This window comes from Gossypium hirsutum, chromosome A05 (genome assembly GCF_007990345.1).
Source record: "Gossypium hirsutum isolate 1008001.06 chromosome A05, Gossypium_hirsutum_v2.1, whole genome shotgun sequence".
Taxonomy (NCBI): Eukaryota; Viridiplantae; Streptophyta; class Magnoliopsida; order Malvales; family Malvaceae; genus Gossypium; species Gossypium hirsutum.
Window position 1 is genome coordinate 8,295,503 of NC_053428.1, and position 17,036 is coordinate 8,312,538.

Genomic DNA, 17,036 nt, shown 5'->3' on the forward strand with positions numbered 1-17,036 from the left:
TCAACGGATCCAATCGCTCTTTTTTTTTCTTGGATAAGAATAAAATAAACAAAACCCCATTTTCTTAATTAATCATCGCGGGACATAGAAAAGGAGCACATAGAACTATTTTAAATTTAGACGGATCAGTCGACCAGGTCTACGAATCTATTCTAACTATCAACAAATTCCTAGGATTTTAGGCGGGATGGGGATTGTAATTCTTTCTACTTCTCGGGGTATAATGACAGACCGGAAGGCTCGACTAGAAGAAATCGGTGGAGAAATTTTGTGTTGTATATGGTAGTCTGTCCGGTATACGAATTGTATCCGAAACTCTCCATTTGTGCAAAAAAAAAGAAAAAAGCACGGGTTGTCTAATAGAACTCCTCCTGCCCTACGGTAGTTGATACGTCAAGGAAGTTTTACCTGGAACAAAAGAACAAAAAATTGGATTCATGAAGGTTTAATTAGTAAATCACTCCCACTTCGGATTCCTTTAGATAATGAAGATCTGATTTTAGGTTATGTTTCGGGAGAGTTTTACCAACGTGGGATAGAGTCAACAAAAGTGAAGTAAGTGCTTATGATTCAACCAAGGGGGCGTATAATTTATAGACTTCGCAACAAGGATTCGAACGATTAGGTAGTTTTTTCAACTTCAAGATTTCTTTCGGGGGGATCCAATTCAAATTTCAAGAAACTTATTTTCTTCCAATAAGTGAATTCGGAAAAATTTAAGGAATAACAACTATGAAAATAAGGGCTTCCGTTCGTAAAATTTGTGTAAATGTCGCCTAATCCGTAGGAGGGGATGAATTATCGTAATTTGTTTTAACCCGAGACATAAACAAAGACAAGGATAATCTTTCTATTCTAAAAAAAACTCCTGAAAGAAAAGAAACTAATCTTAAAGAAAGCGATAAACAAATAAAAATAGAAGATCTGTTTTGACATGAAATGGATATATCCATATATCTCTGACTTATCTTTATGAAATGATAAAATATGGCAAAACCTATACCAAAAGTTGGTTCACGTAGGAATGGGCGCAATAGTGCACGGAAAAGTGCACGTAGAATACCAAAAGGAGTTATTCATGTTCAAGCAAGTTTCAACAATACCATTGTTACTGTTACAGATGTACGGGGTCGAGTAATCTCTTGGTCCTCCGCCGGCACTTGTGGATTCAAGGGTACAAGAAGGGGGACCCCTTTTACTGCTCAAACCGCAGTGGGAAATGCTATTCGAGCAGTAGTAGACCAAGGTATGCAACGAGCGGAAGTTATGATAAAGGGTCCTGGTCTCGGAAGAGATGCAGCATTACGAGCTATTCGTAGAAGTGGTATACTATTAAGTTTCATACGGGATGTAACCCCTATGCCACATAATGGCTGTAGACCCCCTAAAAAAGACGTGTGTAGAAATAAACACTAAAGAGATTTCAAGAGAAATAAATGATTCAATGATCTGATCAAATAAAATAATATTACTATAGTTCGAGAGAAAGTAAAAGTCTCTACTTCGACTCGGACACGACAGTGGAAGTGTGTTGATTATCTACTCAAATTGAATTTAGAAAACAAAACCTATTCTGTAACATTTCAATCTGACACTGACAATAGGAATATAATTACCCCCCCCAATTTAGTCCAATTTAGATTGAAAAAAGAAAAAAAAAATAGGTAAAGACAAATAGTCTTCTTCACAATATACATATTTTGTTTTGAATGCGGTAAAAGTAATTCCTAGAGAAAGAATAGAAACAAGCAAAAGACTTTTCATCCCTTTTTTCATTATACCTAACATAATTGCCAGGAATAATTTGTTCTTTTTTACAAATTTGATGTTGATAAATCCATAGATCTAGAAATTCATTTCGGACACTTGAACCTTCTCAAACTGTTTCTTTTTAAGAACCAAAAAGATTTGTGCAAAAACAATAGATGCCAAGAAGAACAAAAGACCTTGGACGCGTAGTGGGTATTGAAGTACTATTTCTGCATCCCCCTGACCAAATCCACCCACATTAGGATTAATTGTTAATGGTTGATCGAGTTTGATAGATTCACCCTCTGAAACAAGAAGTTCTGGTCCTGGGGGGATAATATCAACCACTTGATGTCCATCCAAGGCATCCGTTATGGTTATTTTGTACCCCCCTTTTTCTTTTTGTATGATTTTGCTTACTATACCTGTTGCCGCTTCGATTCTTGAATAATCTACATCACTTCTGCTTCTATTGTAACAAAAGATTCCCTTTTTATGTGGAAAAGGCCCGTATCAATAATTATGATTTTACTTATGGACAATTCCTCAATATCTTGTTCATTCGCAACAAAATATTTTCTTTGTGCGGTGGTAAAAAAAAACATGCTTTTTTGGGGAGAGATACTATTTCACCTTCACCAATCGAGTCGCAGGTATCTAACATATTCATATCTAATGATTTTCCACAAAGTGGTGACGAAAGGTATAACTTGTACAAATCTTTCCAGTTAGACATTCTATCTATCACGAGATCTTGTAGCACTTACCAATGAGGCCCTATCGATTAATATTACACAGAAGAAATCAATTATAGACACTAATACAATTAGATCTGCTCTTCATAGACAAACTTGGGATTTGCGATCCCAGGTAAGATCGGTTCAGGATCATGGGATCCTTTTCTATCAGATAGGAAGGGCTGTTGTACAAAATCTAATTCTAAGTAATTGCCCCTTAGATCCTATATCTATCTATATGAAGAAGAAATCATGTAACGAAGGGGATTCTTATTTGTACAAATGGTACTTCGAGCTTGGAACGAGCATGAAAAAATTAACGATACTTCTTTATCTTTTGAGTTGTTCTGCCGGATCGGTCGCTCAAGACCTTTGGTCTCTACCCGGACCCGATGAAAAAAATGGGATCACTTCTTATGGGTTCGTTGAGAATGATTCTGATCTAGTTCATGGCCTATTAGAAGTAGAAGGCGCTCTGGTGGGATCCTCACGGACAGAAAAAGATTGCGGTCAGTTTGATAATGATCGAGTGACATTGCTTCTTCGGTCCGAGCCAGGGAATCCCTTATATATGATATAAAATGGATCTTGTTCTATCGTTGATCAGAGAAATCTCTATGAAAAATACGAATCGGAGTTTGAAGAAGGGGAAAGAGAAGGAGTACTCGACCCGCAACAGATAGAGGAGGATTTATTCAATCACATAGTTTGGGCTCCTAGGATATGGCGCCCTTGGGGCTTTCTATTTGATTGTATCGAAAGGCCAAATGAATTGGGATTTCCCTATTGGGTCGGGTCATTTCGGGGCAAGCGGATCATTTATGATGAAAAGGATGAGCTTCAAGAGAATGATTCGGCGTTCTTGCAGAGTGGAACCATGCTCCTTATTAATTTGAATTTTATTGAAATTTCATTAACCGAAATTAAAACTGAACTAAATGAAGCGAAATCGACTGAAGGATTGTACTACAAATATTAATGAGATGAATTGGATCAATATCCATACTTTACTTTTTTGTATTGTATATAATGTATACAAAAAATAGAAATAAAAATATATATAAAAATAATATAAAATATATAAAATATTTAGAATATATATAATAAAATAGATATAATATATAAATAAATTGAATATAATATTAAATATATAAATAAATTAAACCAAAAGAGTTTCCTTTTTTTTCTTGATTTATTTTGCAAAGATCTAACTCCTCAAATTGATCCCTAATTGGAAGTTTCGACGAGATAATAAACAGATTGTTGACCTTTGGAAAGAATTGGAAAGAAAAGGGGAAAAAGCTTTTTCACTGTTTGTTCTTTGATTTCAAAAAAAAAAACATTCTAAATTACTAAAGTATGTAAAAAAGGCAAAAAGCAAACAAATAGGGAAAGCCGGCTATCGGAATCGAACCGATGACCATCGCATTACAAATGCGATGCTTTAACCTCTGAGCTAAGTGGGCTCAAATAATAGAAATTTGGTATCCATAGGGATTCAGCAAACTATTAGATGTTATCTATTAACTATCTATTAGATATTCATAATTAATATGAATTATTAATATGAATTATAGACTCGAATTTAGAAAAACTAGAATTTTTTCTAATTTTTAATGCCATACTTAATATAAATATATAAATATATAAATATAACATATTTAATATAATAATGGTAGATTCAATCTAATATTCAAGCTAATGTTGATAGAATCTAATAATTATAATAATTCGATTTAAATTAAAATTTTATATATATATTTATTAATATATATTTATTATTTATCTATATATTTATATATATTTAATATCTTTTTTTATATCTTAGTTATATTTCTTTTATATTAATATAGTAATATTACTAATATTACTGACTCCATTTTTATTTTCTAGTTTATTTTATATTTTAGTATATTTTACATCTAAATTATATAGAAAATTTTTTATATAGATTTCATTTAATCGATCAATTTAATAGATTTAATATAGATTCAATTTATTTCTATTTAGTTTATAGTTATAAATAGAGATAATTAGAGTCAAAATCTTTTTATGCATTTATATATTTTATGATTATATAAATGAAATGATACGTTATAAGTCTAGATAATTAGAATGAAACTCTTTTTAGACTCAAAAATTTGAATTATCTTCGAATTCGAAATAGAAATGAATGGAATAATTAGTTCTAGTTATTAAATATAAATAATTAGTTCTAGCTATTATACTATAAAAAATAATTATTTTCATTTTCATTTTTAATAATGAATAAATTTAATTTTCGTTTTTTATTTTTATTTTTTTAATTATCTTATTCTTATTATGGTTATATAGGATAGTCTAATAAAAGGATAAGAATAAAAATGAAATGAAAGAAAAAAAGATGCAACCCATAGAAATGAAATCCAAATCATAATGAGAGACTCATTTCTTTTGTTTTCATTCATAAAGACAGAAGCTAAGACGAAAAAAAGAATCGACCCTTCGAGTATTCCACCAAATTGCCTGAGAAAACTGAGAGTAAGAGGGACATATATATGTTATGGAATACCCATCTATATTGAATTGCGAATACAGAAATGATAAAATATTTTCTGATTGGACCAAATAAAAATTAATATGGGTCTCCGATAGAGACGAAAGACGGATAAACAAACAAGAAAATAGTATTACATTTCATCATGAAACAGGGTCACACGCTCGTGTGGCTCAGGACACGCCCGTGTCCTCAGCCCGTGTAACTCTTTGTTTGTGACGTCAGCAACAAAATAGATTCACACGGCCAAGTCACACGCCCAGGTGCTAGGCTGTACACACATGGCTGCCCGTGTGGCCAAGAAAGTGGCTATTTACCAAGCCATTTGGCACCCTCATTTGTACATACTTAAACATAACTTTAATGACACTTTTCATGGCATAATTGAGCATTTAAACATCATCAAACAAGTCATGATCATGGCAATTTCATATCATTTTATTCATGCATAAGGTACCATACTTTGCCTAGTTTAAACTTATCAAACTTTCATGCCATGACTATCATTAACCCATTCTCTTATTTCATAATTATGCCAATTATGTCACCAACCAATTATCAAGCACCTAAACCATAACCACACACCCATCCATATTAAACAACGTTATCCATATTAAACAGGAAGCGATATCGACACGGGCTACCACATGGGCGTGTGGTTAGCCCGTGTGGCTCACACGAGCGTGTGCTCAGCTCGTGTGAAAATGGTCTTGGCCGTGTGGATCCTTAAATCAGCCTGTATTGTCCATTTTTGGCCCGTTTTCTACTCCTTTTGTTCCCCTATGCTCTCCTAAGTATAAAACATGAAATCAAAGGATTAAGAGCATCAAATTCACTAAATTAGATAATAAATCATCCAAAAACATGCTAAGCATGGGATTAAAGCATGTTATATACTAAAAGCTAAATATTCTAATAAATATATACATAAAGGATGAGGAATGGAGAGGAGGAGGAAAAATATATGAATATATATATATAGTAGATGATTTTGAAATGTTTCGAAATGGTTGTAAGTGATGAAATGATTAATACATGTGAATATGTTTAAACGAATTGATAAAATAAGAAGTGTATAATTGTTAATTGATGTGATATTGAATTCTTGTTAAAATTTTATGAAGAATTAAATTGATTGGCACAATTTAGAAATAAATATGAAATATACATAAAGTGGGTAAACTACTTTGAAAGTGCAAGTCCTCCAATGGTATTATTTGTAAAACTTTAATATTTTGTTAAATTTATAAACGTTGTTATCTTTAATTGAATATCATGTTTTTATGAGGACTTGAGATTAGAAATAGATGTAAGTGGATGATAAGTAAAATGAAGTGGGGATTATGACATCTAAACATGGTTAAGGTAATGATATAAAAATAAATAAATAAAAATAAAGCGTGAAACTTGTAGGAAAATGGAGACAACGTCAAGATAATAAGTTCATCATGTCACGACGTGGAAATCCCAACATAGCGATGATAGTTTAAATTTTTTTATAAAAAATACAATTTGACCTTTGGTCAATTGTGGATGTTTTAATGAGCTCCTTTAACTCATAAGTTCTACCATAAATTCAATTATTACTGAAATGAGTTAATGATCTAAATTAATTAAATAATATGATACACTGATATGAAATTTTCAATAAATACTTGGGCAACAAATATGTCATCTGATACCTTGACTCGGTGACTGAGTCAAGTATGAGGGTGGTACAAATATTCTTCTTCAGGGTTAAAGATCTAGATCTTATTGAGTAATTTAGGCTGGCGGTTCCCAAATCTTAACAGTTATGGTGTTCCACTTTTAGATACTGCAAAATTCTCTGTAAAAAACTACTCAAAATATACAAATAACATCTCCTTATTAGTATAAATTATATTTCTGCTTTTCTTTTTCATTTTTTAGGAAAAGAGTGTTTTATGTGAATCATACTCTAAGTTTTAGGAAAAGACATAAAAGTTTTTTACTGTTATTTACTTATTTTTATAAAAAAAACAAGTTATTTATATAATTAATTAATATTTTTAAGTTAGTTTTATAAAAAAGCGAAACAACTACATAAGAGACAAAGACCATTGACAAGTCAATAACTACGTACCGCTTGAAATAAAACCCAACCCCTTGGCACTAAATAAACAGTTTGCCGACATAGAAAAATCACTTAAAATCTTATTTATTTTTACTACATAATTTGTAGTAACTAAATCAGAAAAAAGAAAAAGAAATAAAAAAACATAATGTGCCTTTTTTCCATTCTGGAGTGGGGCACAAGGAAATGATGGATGCTATAATCCACAACAAAAGCCATTTTAATTTAACGTGTTTAACATTCAAAACTCAGACGACTTGCCAATTAATAGAACTCGCGCACTCAGATACATCACACACGTCAAAAAAGCCATAGGTATAACTGAGCTTTCAGCATTAATATCTTAATATTACCGTTTGAAAAAACACGATGGTAATAGTGTATTATATATTATGTTCACATTTCCACCTATATTATATATACCTCTTCCTGGCTACCTTTCATCTCTACGGTATATAATAGAGTCCTACAGCTTTCTTTAGTTAGCAACTCAACTTGTTTTTCCAACTGCTACGCAGTAGCTGCTGCTTTTTATCAGTCGCCGGCGTCGTGCTTTGAGGTGGAGGCCGGTTCCATGGAACACACGGAAAGTCAGAGTTTGTGTTGGTATTTGCCGTTTTATAAAGACTTTCTTGATTTCACGTCCACCGATAACGAAACAGACCTTTTGCAGCCTGCCGACACGGTTCCAACTTGCTCAGCATCTATTCTAGTACCCACGCCGTCGTTTCCAGATGGGGTAGCAAACACTAACCCTAACGAGTTGTCACAGCAGATTAATTCTTGTGACAACTCTCAAAGAGACGTTGAAGGCGGAGTTGTCTGTACTGAACTAGATCCAAAGCACTTGGATCTTGCTGGTCAAGCTTCAAATGAACGAATTCACAAGGATGATGAAGCAAGGATGCCACCATTGGGAGACGCCAATAGCCAAGGGGGAACATCATCTAGAGGTTGCAATGAAAAGAAGCGAAAGGGTCCCCAATCCGCAGAAGCGGGGCAAGCTCAAAAACAGAAAAAAGAGAAGCTGATAAGATTTATCGGGAGAAGCGTAAGGTAAATTTGAATCCTTCTTAAATATCTCTACTGCTTTCGTATTAGTGACGTTTTCTTTTTTCTTTTTTGGTCTTTTGAAAATGGAGGAGGAGTATGAAAAGCTGAAAAACCTACTGAAAAGAGTAACAAAATGTGGAGGGATCGACCAAATCGAGTCAGTGATTAACCACAATAATCACATCAACTCTGAGTTACAGAAATCAATTGGAACCGAGCTTGGTCCACTACAGCAAATGGAGTCCAGGTATGGAGGAATTGATAGAATGAAGTTCATGTTGGACAAATTTAAGGTATTTCACGTGCTGTAATTTTCTCTACATTATATTAAGTTTGCGTTTTTACTTGCATCTATCCTGTGAGTTTGACTGATGTAGAGATTTATGATTTTTAATGTGAATGAGAAGGAATTGGAGGCCAAGTATGGAGGAATTGAGAAACTGGAATCCATATTGGAGAAATTCGTGGATATAGAAGCTGATTCCAATAAACTAAATCAGATAAAATCTATGTTGGGGATTAATGAAGCAGAGTTCATAGTGGACAAGTTGAAGGGAATGGCGGACGACGTACATAAGTTGGACCAAATAAAGTCATTATTAGGCGGAATTGATGAAACCGAACTCGCAATAAATAGAATTAAAAAAATGGAGTTGCAGTTGGAAAAGCAGAAGCCAATGGTTAGCCAAAAGGAAGTTGAATCATTTCAGGCATCTCCTGGTAGTCCACCGGTATGTTTCTCTTGCCACATATATCCTCACACTTATTCTTCCATGCGTCATAATCGGCTTACACGTGTGTTGGGTGAAAAGCATGTTCCTAAAGTTATTCAATACACATATGTTAGATTGATTACACACACATTCAGTCCATGTACGTCATTAATATTCGATACACATATGTTCGGTGAAAAGCATGTTCCTAAGTTATTCTCCGTCTTGTTTGTGAGAAAGAAGTGCTTCTGCAGATTCCCAAGCCTACTGATTTTTACTTCGTGCAAGCAGTCCTATGTGAGCCGTTATAGCTAGTTTCCCGCATGCTTAGATCGGTGGTAGGTTTGGATAGGCGGTGAGCTACGGTGCGGTGGATTTAGCTTATATTTCATCTCACACTATAATATTTAATTTCACCGCTATCATCGCTGTTTTTACACTAATCGCAGTAAAAACACCACCCAATGGTGGAGCCACGTTGAGGCTCGGGGGCATGGCCCCTCAAAATTTAAGTTTTTTAAATTTAGTCCTTTGTAAATTTATACTATGGCCCTCCCAAAAATATAAGTAGGCACCCAAGATTTAAGATTTTTGTAATTTTCCTCTTTATATGTATATTATAGCCCTCTTAAAAAAATAAGTAAGCCCCTCCAGTATTTTTATAGGATTAAAAATAATATTAAAAATTTTATTCTTAATAAAAACAAAGAGAAAATTTTCTTGAAGAAGCTAAATTACCGATGATGACTTTTGAATAATATTTTTATTAAACAATAATAAATTAATGTTTATTTAATGGTTTACTTAATATAATAATAATAAATTAATGTTTATTTAATGGTTTACTTAATATAATAATATATATAAAAAGAAAAGAAAAGATGAAGAGACTTTTATCATCTTTCTTCTTCATACTGGTGCTTAGCAAGATAAGAAAAAAAAAATTATCATTTTTCCTCCAAATTTGAAAGGGATGAAGAAAAACCTTGGTCACTTTGTTTAAAATTATGTCAAATGATAGCTTCTGAAGTAGTAAGTATTCCTATGAAAACAGAATAAAAAATGATTAATCGAGTCAAATAATAGTTATTTAGTCTTAATTGTTGGAATACTACTTCTTTTAAATATATTTTTTATATGTTTAAATTGATTGTGATGTTGGAATATTACCTTTTTTGAATTAATTATTTATATATTTAAATCAATTGTTACATAGCAGTTCTAATTTTAATTTTTCCAAATTAATATCTTGTTTCCACACTACCTATCCAAACTCAAAATAGATGATAAAGAAGTATAACTAGTCTTTTGCCTCTTTCTCTCCTAATATTCTTGGCCGTAATTAGCCATTATGGGTTTGCACACTTGCAGGAGAAGAGCGGATCGCAGCCACTGGACTTGATAGCCGAATTTGACAATGTAGGGTTACTACGTTACAGAACTTGCTTTTTTCCATTTTGTTTCTCGGATTCAGCATGTTAATTTCCTGTCTGTTTTGTCCGACTTATATTAATATCTCAGGTGCCAGATAAACTAAATTTCATTACCACTGTGAGTCGGACAGCCCCAAACATGCAGTACAATGATGAGGATGTGGATCGTCTCATCGCTCGAATTACTGATGAAAACATTCCGAGCGACTTGGCCACCAATAGCTTCGGGGATTTATTAGGAGGGGCGCGGGAAAGGGTTAACAAATACGAAATCCCGTCGTTGCTGGTCTCCACTGCTCAACATATTTTCAACGACCATGGTGATATTACGAGAAAATGTAAATTGAGTGATCTTAATGTTCAAACTATATTTGTTTCCTTTTGTGCTGCTATCAAAGAGATGGTTGATTTGTCCCTTGAAAATGTGACTGAGGAGATTATATTGAAGTTGAGACATCCAATCATGGATGCTAAACGCATCGAATTTGACGCCGAATTTGCCATGAAACGTTTAATCACAATAGTTCATGGTTACTTTGGTCTCAAAGCTCGCCAGGACCGACATGAATTGGAACGATGGGTAGCAAGTCTAAGGGCAGGTGACGAAACCTTGAGAAAGGAACTTGAAAATAAGTCTCAAGAGATACAAAAGGAACTTGAAAATAAGTCTCAAGAGATACAAGACACCGAAGCCAAACTGAGACGCCTAGAATCTGACAAATGCAAGATTTGCCTGGAATCCATGGAAAAATTTGTGGCAAAGGATTTAAAATCTGTAACGCTTAGTCTGAGCCCAGTAGCCTCCAATGAGACGTGATTGTTATAGGTTTTGGTGCAAATGCACTATTGTTATACCTTTGAATGCATTTTAACTTTTTGGCCATTAAAAATTTTGATCGTAATAGACTTGAAATTTTAGACTGAAGTGTTTTGTTCCAATTAACTCTAGTTGTATTTTCTTTTCAAAATCCAAATTACCCAAGAATTCAACCTAGAACAAAACTTCATCGCTATTGCTCCGCATACTAATAGTCGGTCCTAGCGATTAACAATATTGTCAAAGAGACTTTAAAGTGATTTGAAATCTAAATTTTGGATTTCCTCGGATACTTCTCTAAATTTTGTATGAACAACACATATAAGAATTCTTTTAAATTTTAAAGAGATGAATCAAAGCTAAGAAGTAACATAAATGGCTAATAAAATTAAAAAGATAATGAGATTTCAATTTGAGCTGAAGAAATACCAAAAGACCCACCGTTTAATCATCCTTAAAAGCTACTAACCTTTACAACCAAATCATAATTTCCAAAACCTAAGAACTAGTAAACTTAGTGACAGCCTTAGTCCCTTCAGAAACAGCATGCTTAGCCAACTCCCCGGGCAGAACCAGCCTCACAGCTGTTTGAATCTCCCGAGATGTAATTGTGGGCTTCTTGTTGTAACGAGCGAGCCTCGAAGCTTCCTGAGCAAGCTTCTCGAAAATGTCATTAATGAAACTGTTCATAATCCCCATGGCCTTGCTCGAAATCCCGATATCAGGGTGCACTTGCTTCAGAACCTTAAAGATGTAGATCTTGTAGGTTTCGACGCTCTTCTTTGGTCGCTTCTTCTTCTTGTCGCCGGCTTCCTTGGGAAGCTTCTTCTCGGCTCTGGGCTTTTTCTCGGCTGGTGCCTTCTCGGCTTTTTTCTCTTCCGCTGGTTTTTTCTCAGCAGGCTTCTTCTCGGCCTTTGGTGCCATCGGAATTTTGATTTCCAAGATTTGAAACGAAAGAAAAGATTGAAAAGCTTTGTGATTGTATGAAGATGATGGAGAACTCGGAGGTGAATTTATTATATATAGGTGACCGGATGAGATCTTATTGGTGGGTTTTTCTCTGAGAGGATCGATGGCGTGGGAAGTAGGAAGCGTTGGATTTGAGAGGATGATTGGACGGATAGGATTTGCTTTTTCGTCTTTAAAGTTTAAGAATTTAAGCGGGGTTTTTTTTCTTTTCCAAATTTTTGAACTTTTGGCTGAATTTTTGTATTTCGCGGGCGAATTTATGGATGAATGATAATCCGTAACAAACCAGCTGCATCTCTCCACGTGGCAATTCAGTGATAAGAGCGCTTCTTTCCGTCGCAAGGAAAATCCAAAGTAGAAACGCTTCTTTATTTGAAATTCAAGCCTTTCTTCTTTGCATATGTAATTTTCAGTTCCAGAAAGACAAAAAAACAGCCAAAACATGATTTAAAAAAATTTACATGAAAAAATTGGTCATGGTAATTAGAAGTGACAAAAATTTGGGTTGAAAAGAAGGTAAAAGTTCCTTGGCATAGAATTCCTTGATCACACTCGTTTACTTATCTAGAGCAAACAATTTGGAGACATGTAATCACAGCAGATACAATTTTGACAATATTGTACAAAATAGTTTAAGGGTAGAATTAGTGGTTGGGTTTGGGGCATATTATTGAAGATTTTTATTTCTTTTAGTTTTATGGTATGTACACTGATTATACACACCTTCAATCTTTCCAGTACACGTATTTGCCTTCCGTTTTGATTGTGGAAACAAGTGCTTCGGAAAATTCCCACGCGGATCGCTGTTATTGGATTTGAACTGGGACTCTGACAATGTAACACCTCTGGGTTTTTCCTTTTCTTCTCCAGTTTAGCAAGCTAAGTTTCATTTCCATTCTACTCAACTTTTCTGTTTCCTCCAACTTGTATAAACATTTCAGGTGTCAGATGAGGGTGGAATTAATCTAAAATTCTTTTTCCACATTAAGCGGGACGAGGCCCGACATGCAGTACTACTCTGATGATCTTGTGGATAATCTTATCACTAGACTTACTGATGGAAACATTGCCAGCAACTTGGACACCAACAACTTCAAATATAATTATTCTGCTCGTGAAATTTCAAGGTCCATGGTGATATTACCAAAAACTGTAAATTCATTGGCCTCAGTGTTGATACTATATTTGTTTTTCTTTGTGCTGCTCTCAAAGAGATGGGTGATCTGTCCCTTGATGCCAATGAAAATATTATATATACTATGCAGATTCCCATAAAAACCATATTATTCAAAATTTTCATTTTCTCGATGTTAGTGTTTAATATATATATTCAAATGATAAACATTAAACTTTAGCTTGTGGGACAAAAGGGAGTACTAAGATTTCCATTCTTCAAACATGAGTGTAAATATAATCAGTGTTTGATACTCACCTTTCAGTAATAACATGAATGCTAATGGTTAGATTTGCATGAAATCCATATGCAACGAGTTTCAGTTAACTAAAAATCAATACGATAAATAAATACGGGTATACATGCGTGATATATACTATGCATGGAAATCAATCTGTTCCATGAAACGTAAATTTGAGTTAAAGCTTAGAAGGTTGACACCGAGAGGAGTTACAAGAAAATTAAACAAAATTGCATACATGCATACATGCACACATTTTATTTATTTATTTATATGCAAGAGATCTATCTTACCTATAATCTAGTTGCATAGTAGAGGAGCTTTAGAGTTGGAGCTACCCTGGGTTCGCCATAGGATTAGTAGCAAGAGCTGGAGTATGGCCAACGAACAAAGCAACGTGACCCATAAGCTTATCTTTCCTTGAAAAAGTGGTACCGCAAGAGCACTGCCACTTGAGATCACCACAGTGCTTTTCATGAGTCCTGAGATCTGACAACACCGAGAATTGCTTGCAGTTACATCGTTTGCAAACATACATCTTGGGACAATGGCTCCTCTTGTAATGATTCTTCACACAAATCATGGATTTCAAGGGTTGGAACTTGGCATGTTTCTGGTTCCACCTACAACCTTCCTGAGGACATGAATACTTCTTATTCATTTTAGTTGAACAGTTTCCCAAGGCACTACTGCTACTACTTCCCTCCCTAGGATTCTTCATGGGGTTAATCAAAGCAGCACTGCTCTTGTATTCATCCCCGTGAGCTCTCATGTGCATTCTCAAATTTGCGTCTCGCTTGAACCCTTTACCGCAAACTTGACAGTAATGTGTGTACTTAGCTAATAAGTCTTCAGCATCCAATTCGATTATGTCATAATTCATAGCTGGAACCGCTTCACACCCTCCGCTAATTTCACTTCTTCGAGGAAATTCAACAAATTCTTTCCTTTCCAGCTTATCGTCATTACTAACTTGTAAACTTCGATTCCTATTATTGCCATTAGTGTTGTTACGGCCATTATTGCAGGTGTCGCCATACCAGCTAATCGTTTCAGCACTAGAATAAAAGCTTTGCCCTTTTTCTTGAACAATGTTACCAACACAAATATCACTGAAGTTGGGTGGTTGAGAGATCCGATTATCAGGAATCACCCTAACATACTGCTGATGCAATTCAGTGTTGATATTGTTACCTGAAGCAGTTCCAAGAGACATCTGTTGGCAAATAAATATCATGGAAGATGCTGTGACAATGATATCTTGAACCAAAGAACCCATGCTTGAGACGGCTAAAGAAGTTGACTCCGGATGAGCTTGATCAGGAGATATAAGGATGCTAACAAGTGACTGAGCCTCGTGAACTTTATCTTTCAGGATGGAGAGATTGTAGAGGAGAGTGGTTGAATGAGACTGATCTGGGCCTGAACCTGAACCAGCTTCGAGGGAAGATGGAACCATGTTTTCTTCAGCCAAGGGATACATTGGCAAACCTTGTGATGCACTGGGGAAACATGAAGCGGACCCTGAAATCATTTTCAAGAAATTATTGGTTGATTTTATCTTTTCTTTGTTGGGATTTGAATAGCACTCTCTAAAACTAAAAGGTTTGTTTTTGAGGAAGACATTTGAGGGAGAACAAAGAGAGCTCTAAGTCAACTTAAGAGCTTGTTTACGTTCATCCCCACTTAAGACCTTCCTCAGTTATTCACTAATCTCGCAACTTTGTCGATTGGCGACGATTAAAAATAATTTTAAAGTCAATGACAAAGTTGGCATACGTTTTCATAATGAATTTGTTTTAAGTTTGCTTTGCTATTAAAATTATTAATTTAATATTTTTTATATTAATGTATTGTTTTTTTCTAATTTTAAGAAATAAGTTTTTTTCCCCTTTTTAGCTAAAATACTGCTTGTCTTATTTCATTTTGTGAGTAGACAACATAAGTCATTACAACTAAACAACATTATGGATCAACTCCTCGTTAGAACAAAGAGATTATTCCAACAAGAAACTAAGATTATTCCACAGGAGTCCATCCTTAATCAACGAGGGTGGTGGAGTTGACATGCACAAACACTTTTTTGACTGTCCTGAAATGGAGTTTGCAGCCCTATTTGCATTCTTCTTATCAAAGTTAAACTTCAAGCTGTCAACTTCAGTCACCAATCTGTCATCTTTGCCTTAGCCTAGTTTGAGCATCCATCTTACCCTTTCCTCAATAACAATATTGAGAGAGTGTCATGGTCTGGCACAACCATGAGATCTCACTTGGTGGATCAGACAAGGTCAAAGCCTTGAGTGAGAGTTCTCTTATGGTGGATCTTGAAGGGCAAATGTCATGCAAGAGCATCGAGCAGCAACATGATGGTAGGCCATATGTGAATGAGATCAAAGGGGGATGGTGATTCCATTCAGTGGGTTGAGCTACAAGGAGCCCATATGTGGGGGAAGTGTGCTTGGAGAATGCCTTGTGATGGCTTTGGAGTGCTAGGTAAGAAAACTACCCTTGTTTCAATCATTTAATGTTCCCTATATGAGCATAGCTATAAAAGCTATTAAGCTCTTTACAGGCAGTGATAGGTGTTATATCTCCACCTCCCCCTCACCTTGGCTAGTTGATGGGATTTGCTTGGTGCAAACAAGCTATTCATGACGAGAAAGATGCCATGGTGTTTGGTCACCGAATAAGTGTGTAACAGCTCGTTTTTTGTCAAATCGAAACAGTGATTTCGGGACTTCAAATTCGAAGTAAAAATAATTATTTTATTATTTTTTTAGGTCGACATCATGATTGTATTGTTGTGAAAAAATTTCGTTAAGAAATTTTATCGTTTATATGCTCAATTTGTGAAAAAAAAACTAAATCGCATAAAGTGCGAAAGTTGTGTTCTATTAGTTAAAGGTTTTATTAGCTATGGTTTTTAAAATGGAGGTCTTTATGTTGTAATTAGTCCATTAAGAGGTTAGTGGACTTCTATGGACATGAAATGGATGTTATTAAATGGTTATGTTAATAAGGTTATTTTAGTAAATTATAAAATATGTTAGGTAAATTAAAGAACAAACAAAAAGGTGTTGTTTTGTTCATCTTTCTCCACCGAATGTGCAAGAAGAAAACCTCCATGGATGCTAGTTAAGGTTCAGCTAGTATTAACTTTGCATTTAAGCATTTTTCATCTCAGTTTTTAATGATTTTTATGTTTTTGGAATCAAATGAGGGGACTAATTTGCAAAACCATTGAAATGTTTAATATTTGTCATTGATGAGTATAATAGGGTTTTTAAGTTTAATGGAAGAATATGAGTCCTTGTTGATAGTTAAACACTTTTTGTTAAGTGATTTTTAGTGAAATTGTCATTTGGGAGCTAAATTGAAATATATGAAATTTATGTGGTAAATATGTGAAATAATGAAAATTATGGACTGTTATGGATATAGTGATAATTCAGCTAGCTTGGGTGTGATTTAAATTGCATGAATTTGCATTTTACGAGCTAAGGACTAAATTGTAAAAAT

The 17,036-nt window shown here is 34.5% G+C and overlaps 3 protein-coding genes and 1 non-coding gene across 6 annotated transcripts; 1 reads left to right on the forward strand and 3 right to left on the reverse strand.

Annotated features, from left to right (window-relative positions):
- Positions 1–3,879: 3,879 nt before the first annotated feature.
- TRNAT-UGU (transfer RNA threonine (anticodon UGU)) lies at positions 3,880–3,952 on the reverse strand. Its single transcript has one exon. It is a non-coding gene; the product is annotated as a tRNA-Thr (tRNA).
- Positions 3,953–7,955: 4,003 nt separating this feature from the next.
- LOC121229292 (uncharacterized) lies at positions 7,956–11,241 on the forward strand. 3 transcript variants are annotated; one of them, XM_041113177.1, is made up of 5 exons: positions 7,956–8,173; positions 8,260–8,463; positions 8,578–8,901; positions 10,255–10,302; positions 10,405–11,241. In XM_041113177.1, exons 2-5 carry the CDS (start codon positions 8,407–8,409, stop codon positions 11,131–11,133), a joined length of 1,158 nt encoding a protein of 385 aa, XP_040969111.1. In that variant the 5' UTR covers positions 7,956–8,173; positions 8,260–8,406; the 3' UTR covers positions 11,134–11,241. The 3 variants fall into 3 exon arrangements, with proteins under 3 accessions (XP_040969111.1, XP_040969109.1, XP_040969108.1); XM_041113175.1 differs by lacking the exon at positions 7,956–8,173 and having other exon boundaries at positions 8,176–8,463; positions 10,405–10,959; positions 10,993–11,241; XM_041113174.1 differs by lacking the exon at positions 7,956–8,173 and having other exon boundaries at positions 8,176–8,463.
- Positions 11,242–11,521: 280 nt separating this feature from the next.
- LOC107906640 (histone H2B-like) lies at positions 11,522–12,057 on the reverse strand. Its single transcript, XM_041113178.1, has one exon. It carries the CDS (start codon positions 12,055–12,057, stop codon positions 11,632–11,634), a length of 426 nt encoding a protein of 141 aa, XP_040969112.1. The 3' UTR covers positions 11,522–11,631.
- Positions 12,058–13,571: 1,514 nt separating this feature from the next.
- On the reverse strand, positions 13,572–15,172 carry LOC107906639 (protein SENSITIVE TO PROTON RHIZOTOXICITY 2). Its single transcript, XM_016833690.2, has one exon. The coding sequence runs from the start codon at positions 15,049–15,051 to the stop codon at positions 13,852–13,854; it is 1,200 nt and encodes a 399-aa protein (XP_016689179.2). The 5' UTR covers positions 15,052–15,172; the 3' UTR covers positions 13,572–13,851.
- Between the last annotated feature and the right edge of the window lie 1,864 nt (positions 15,173–17,036).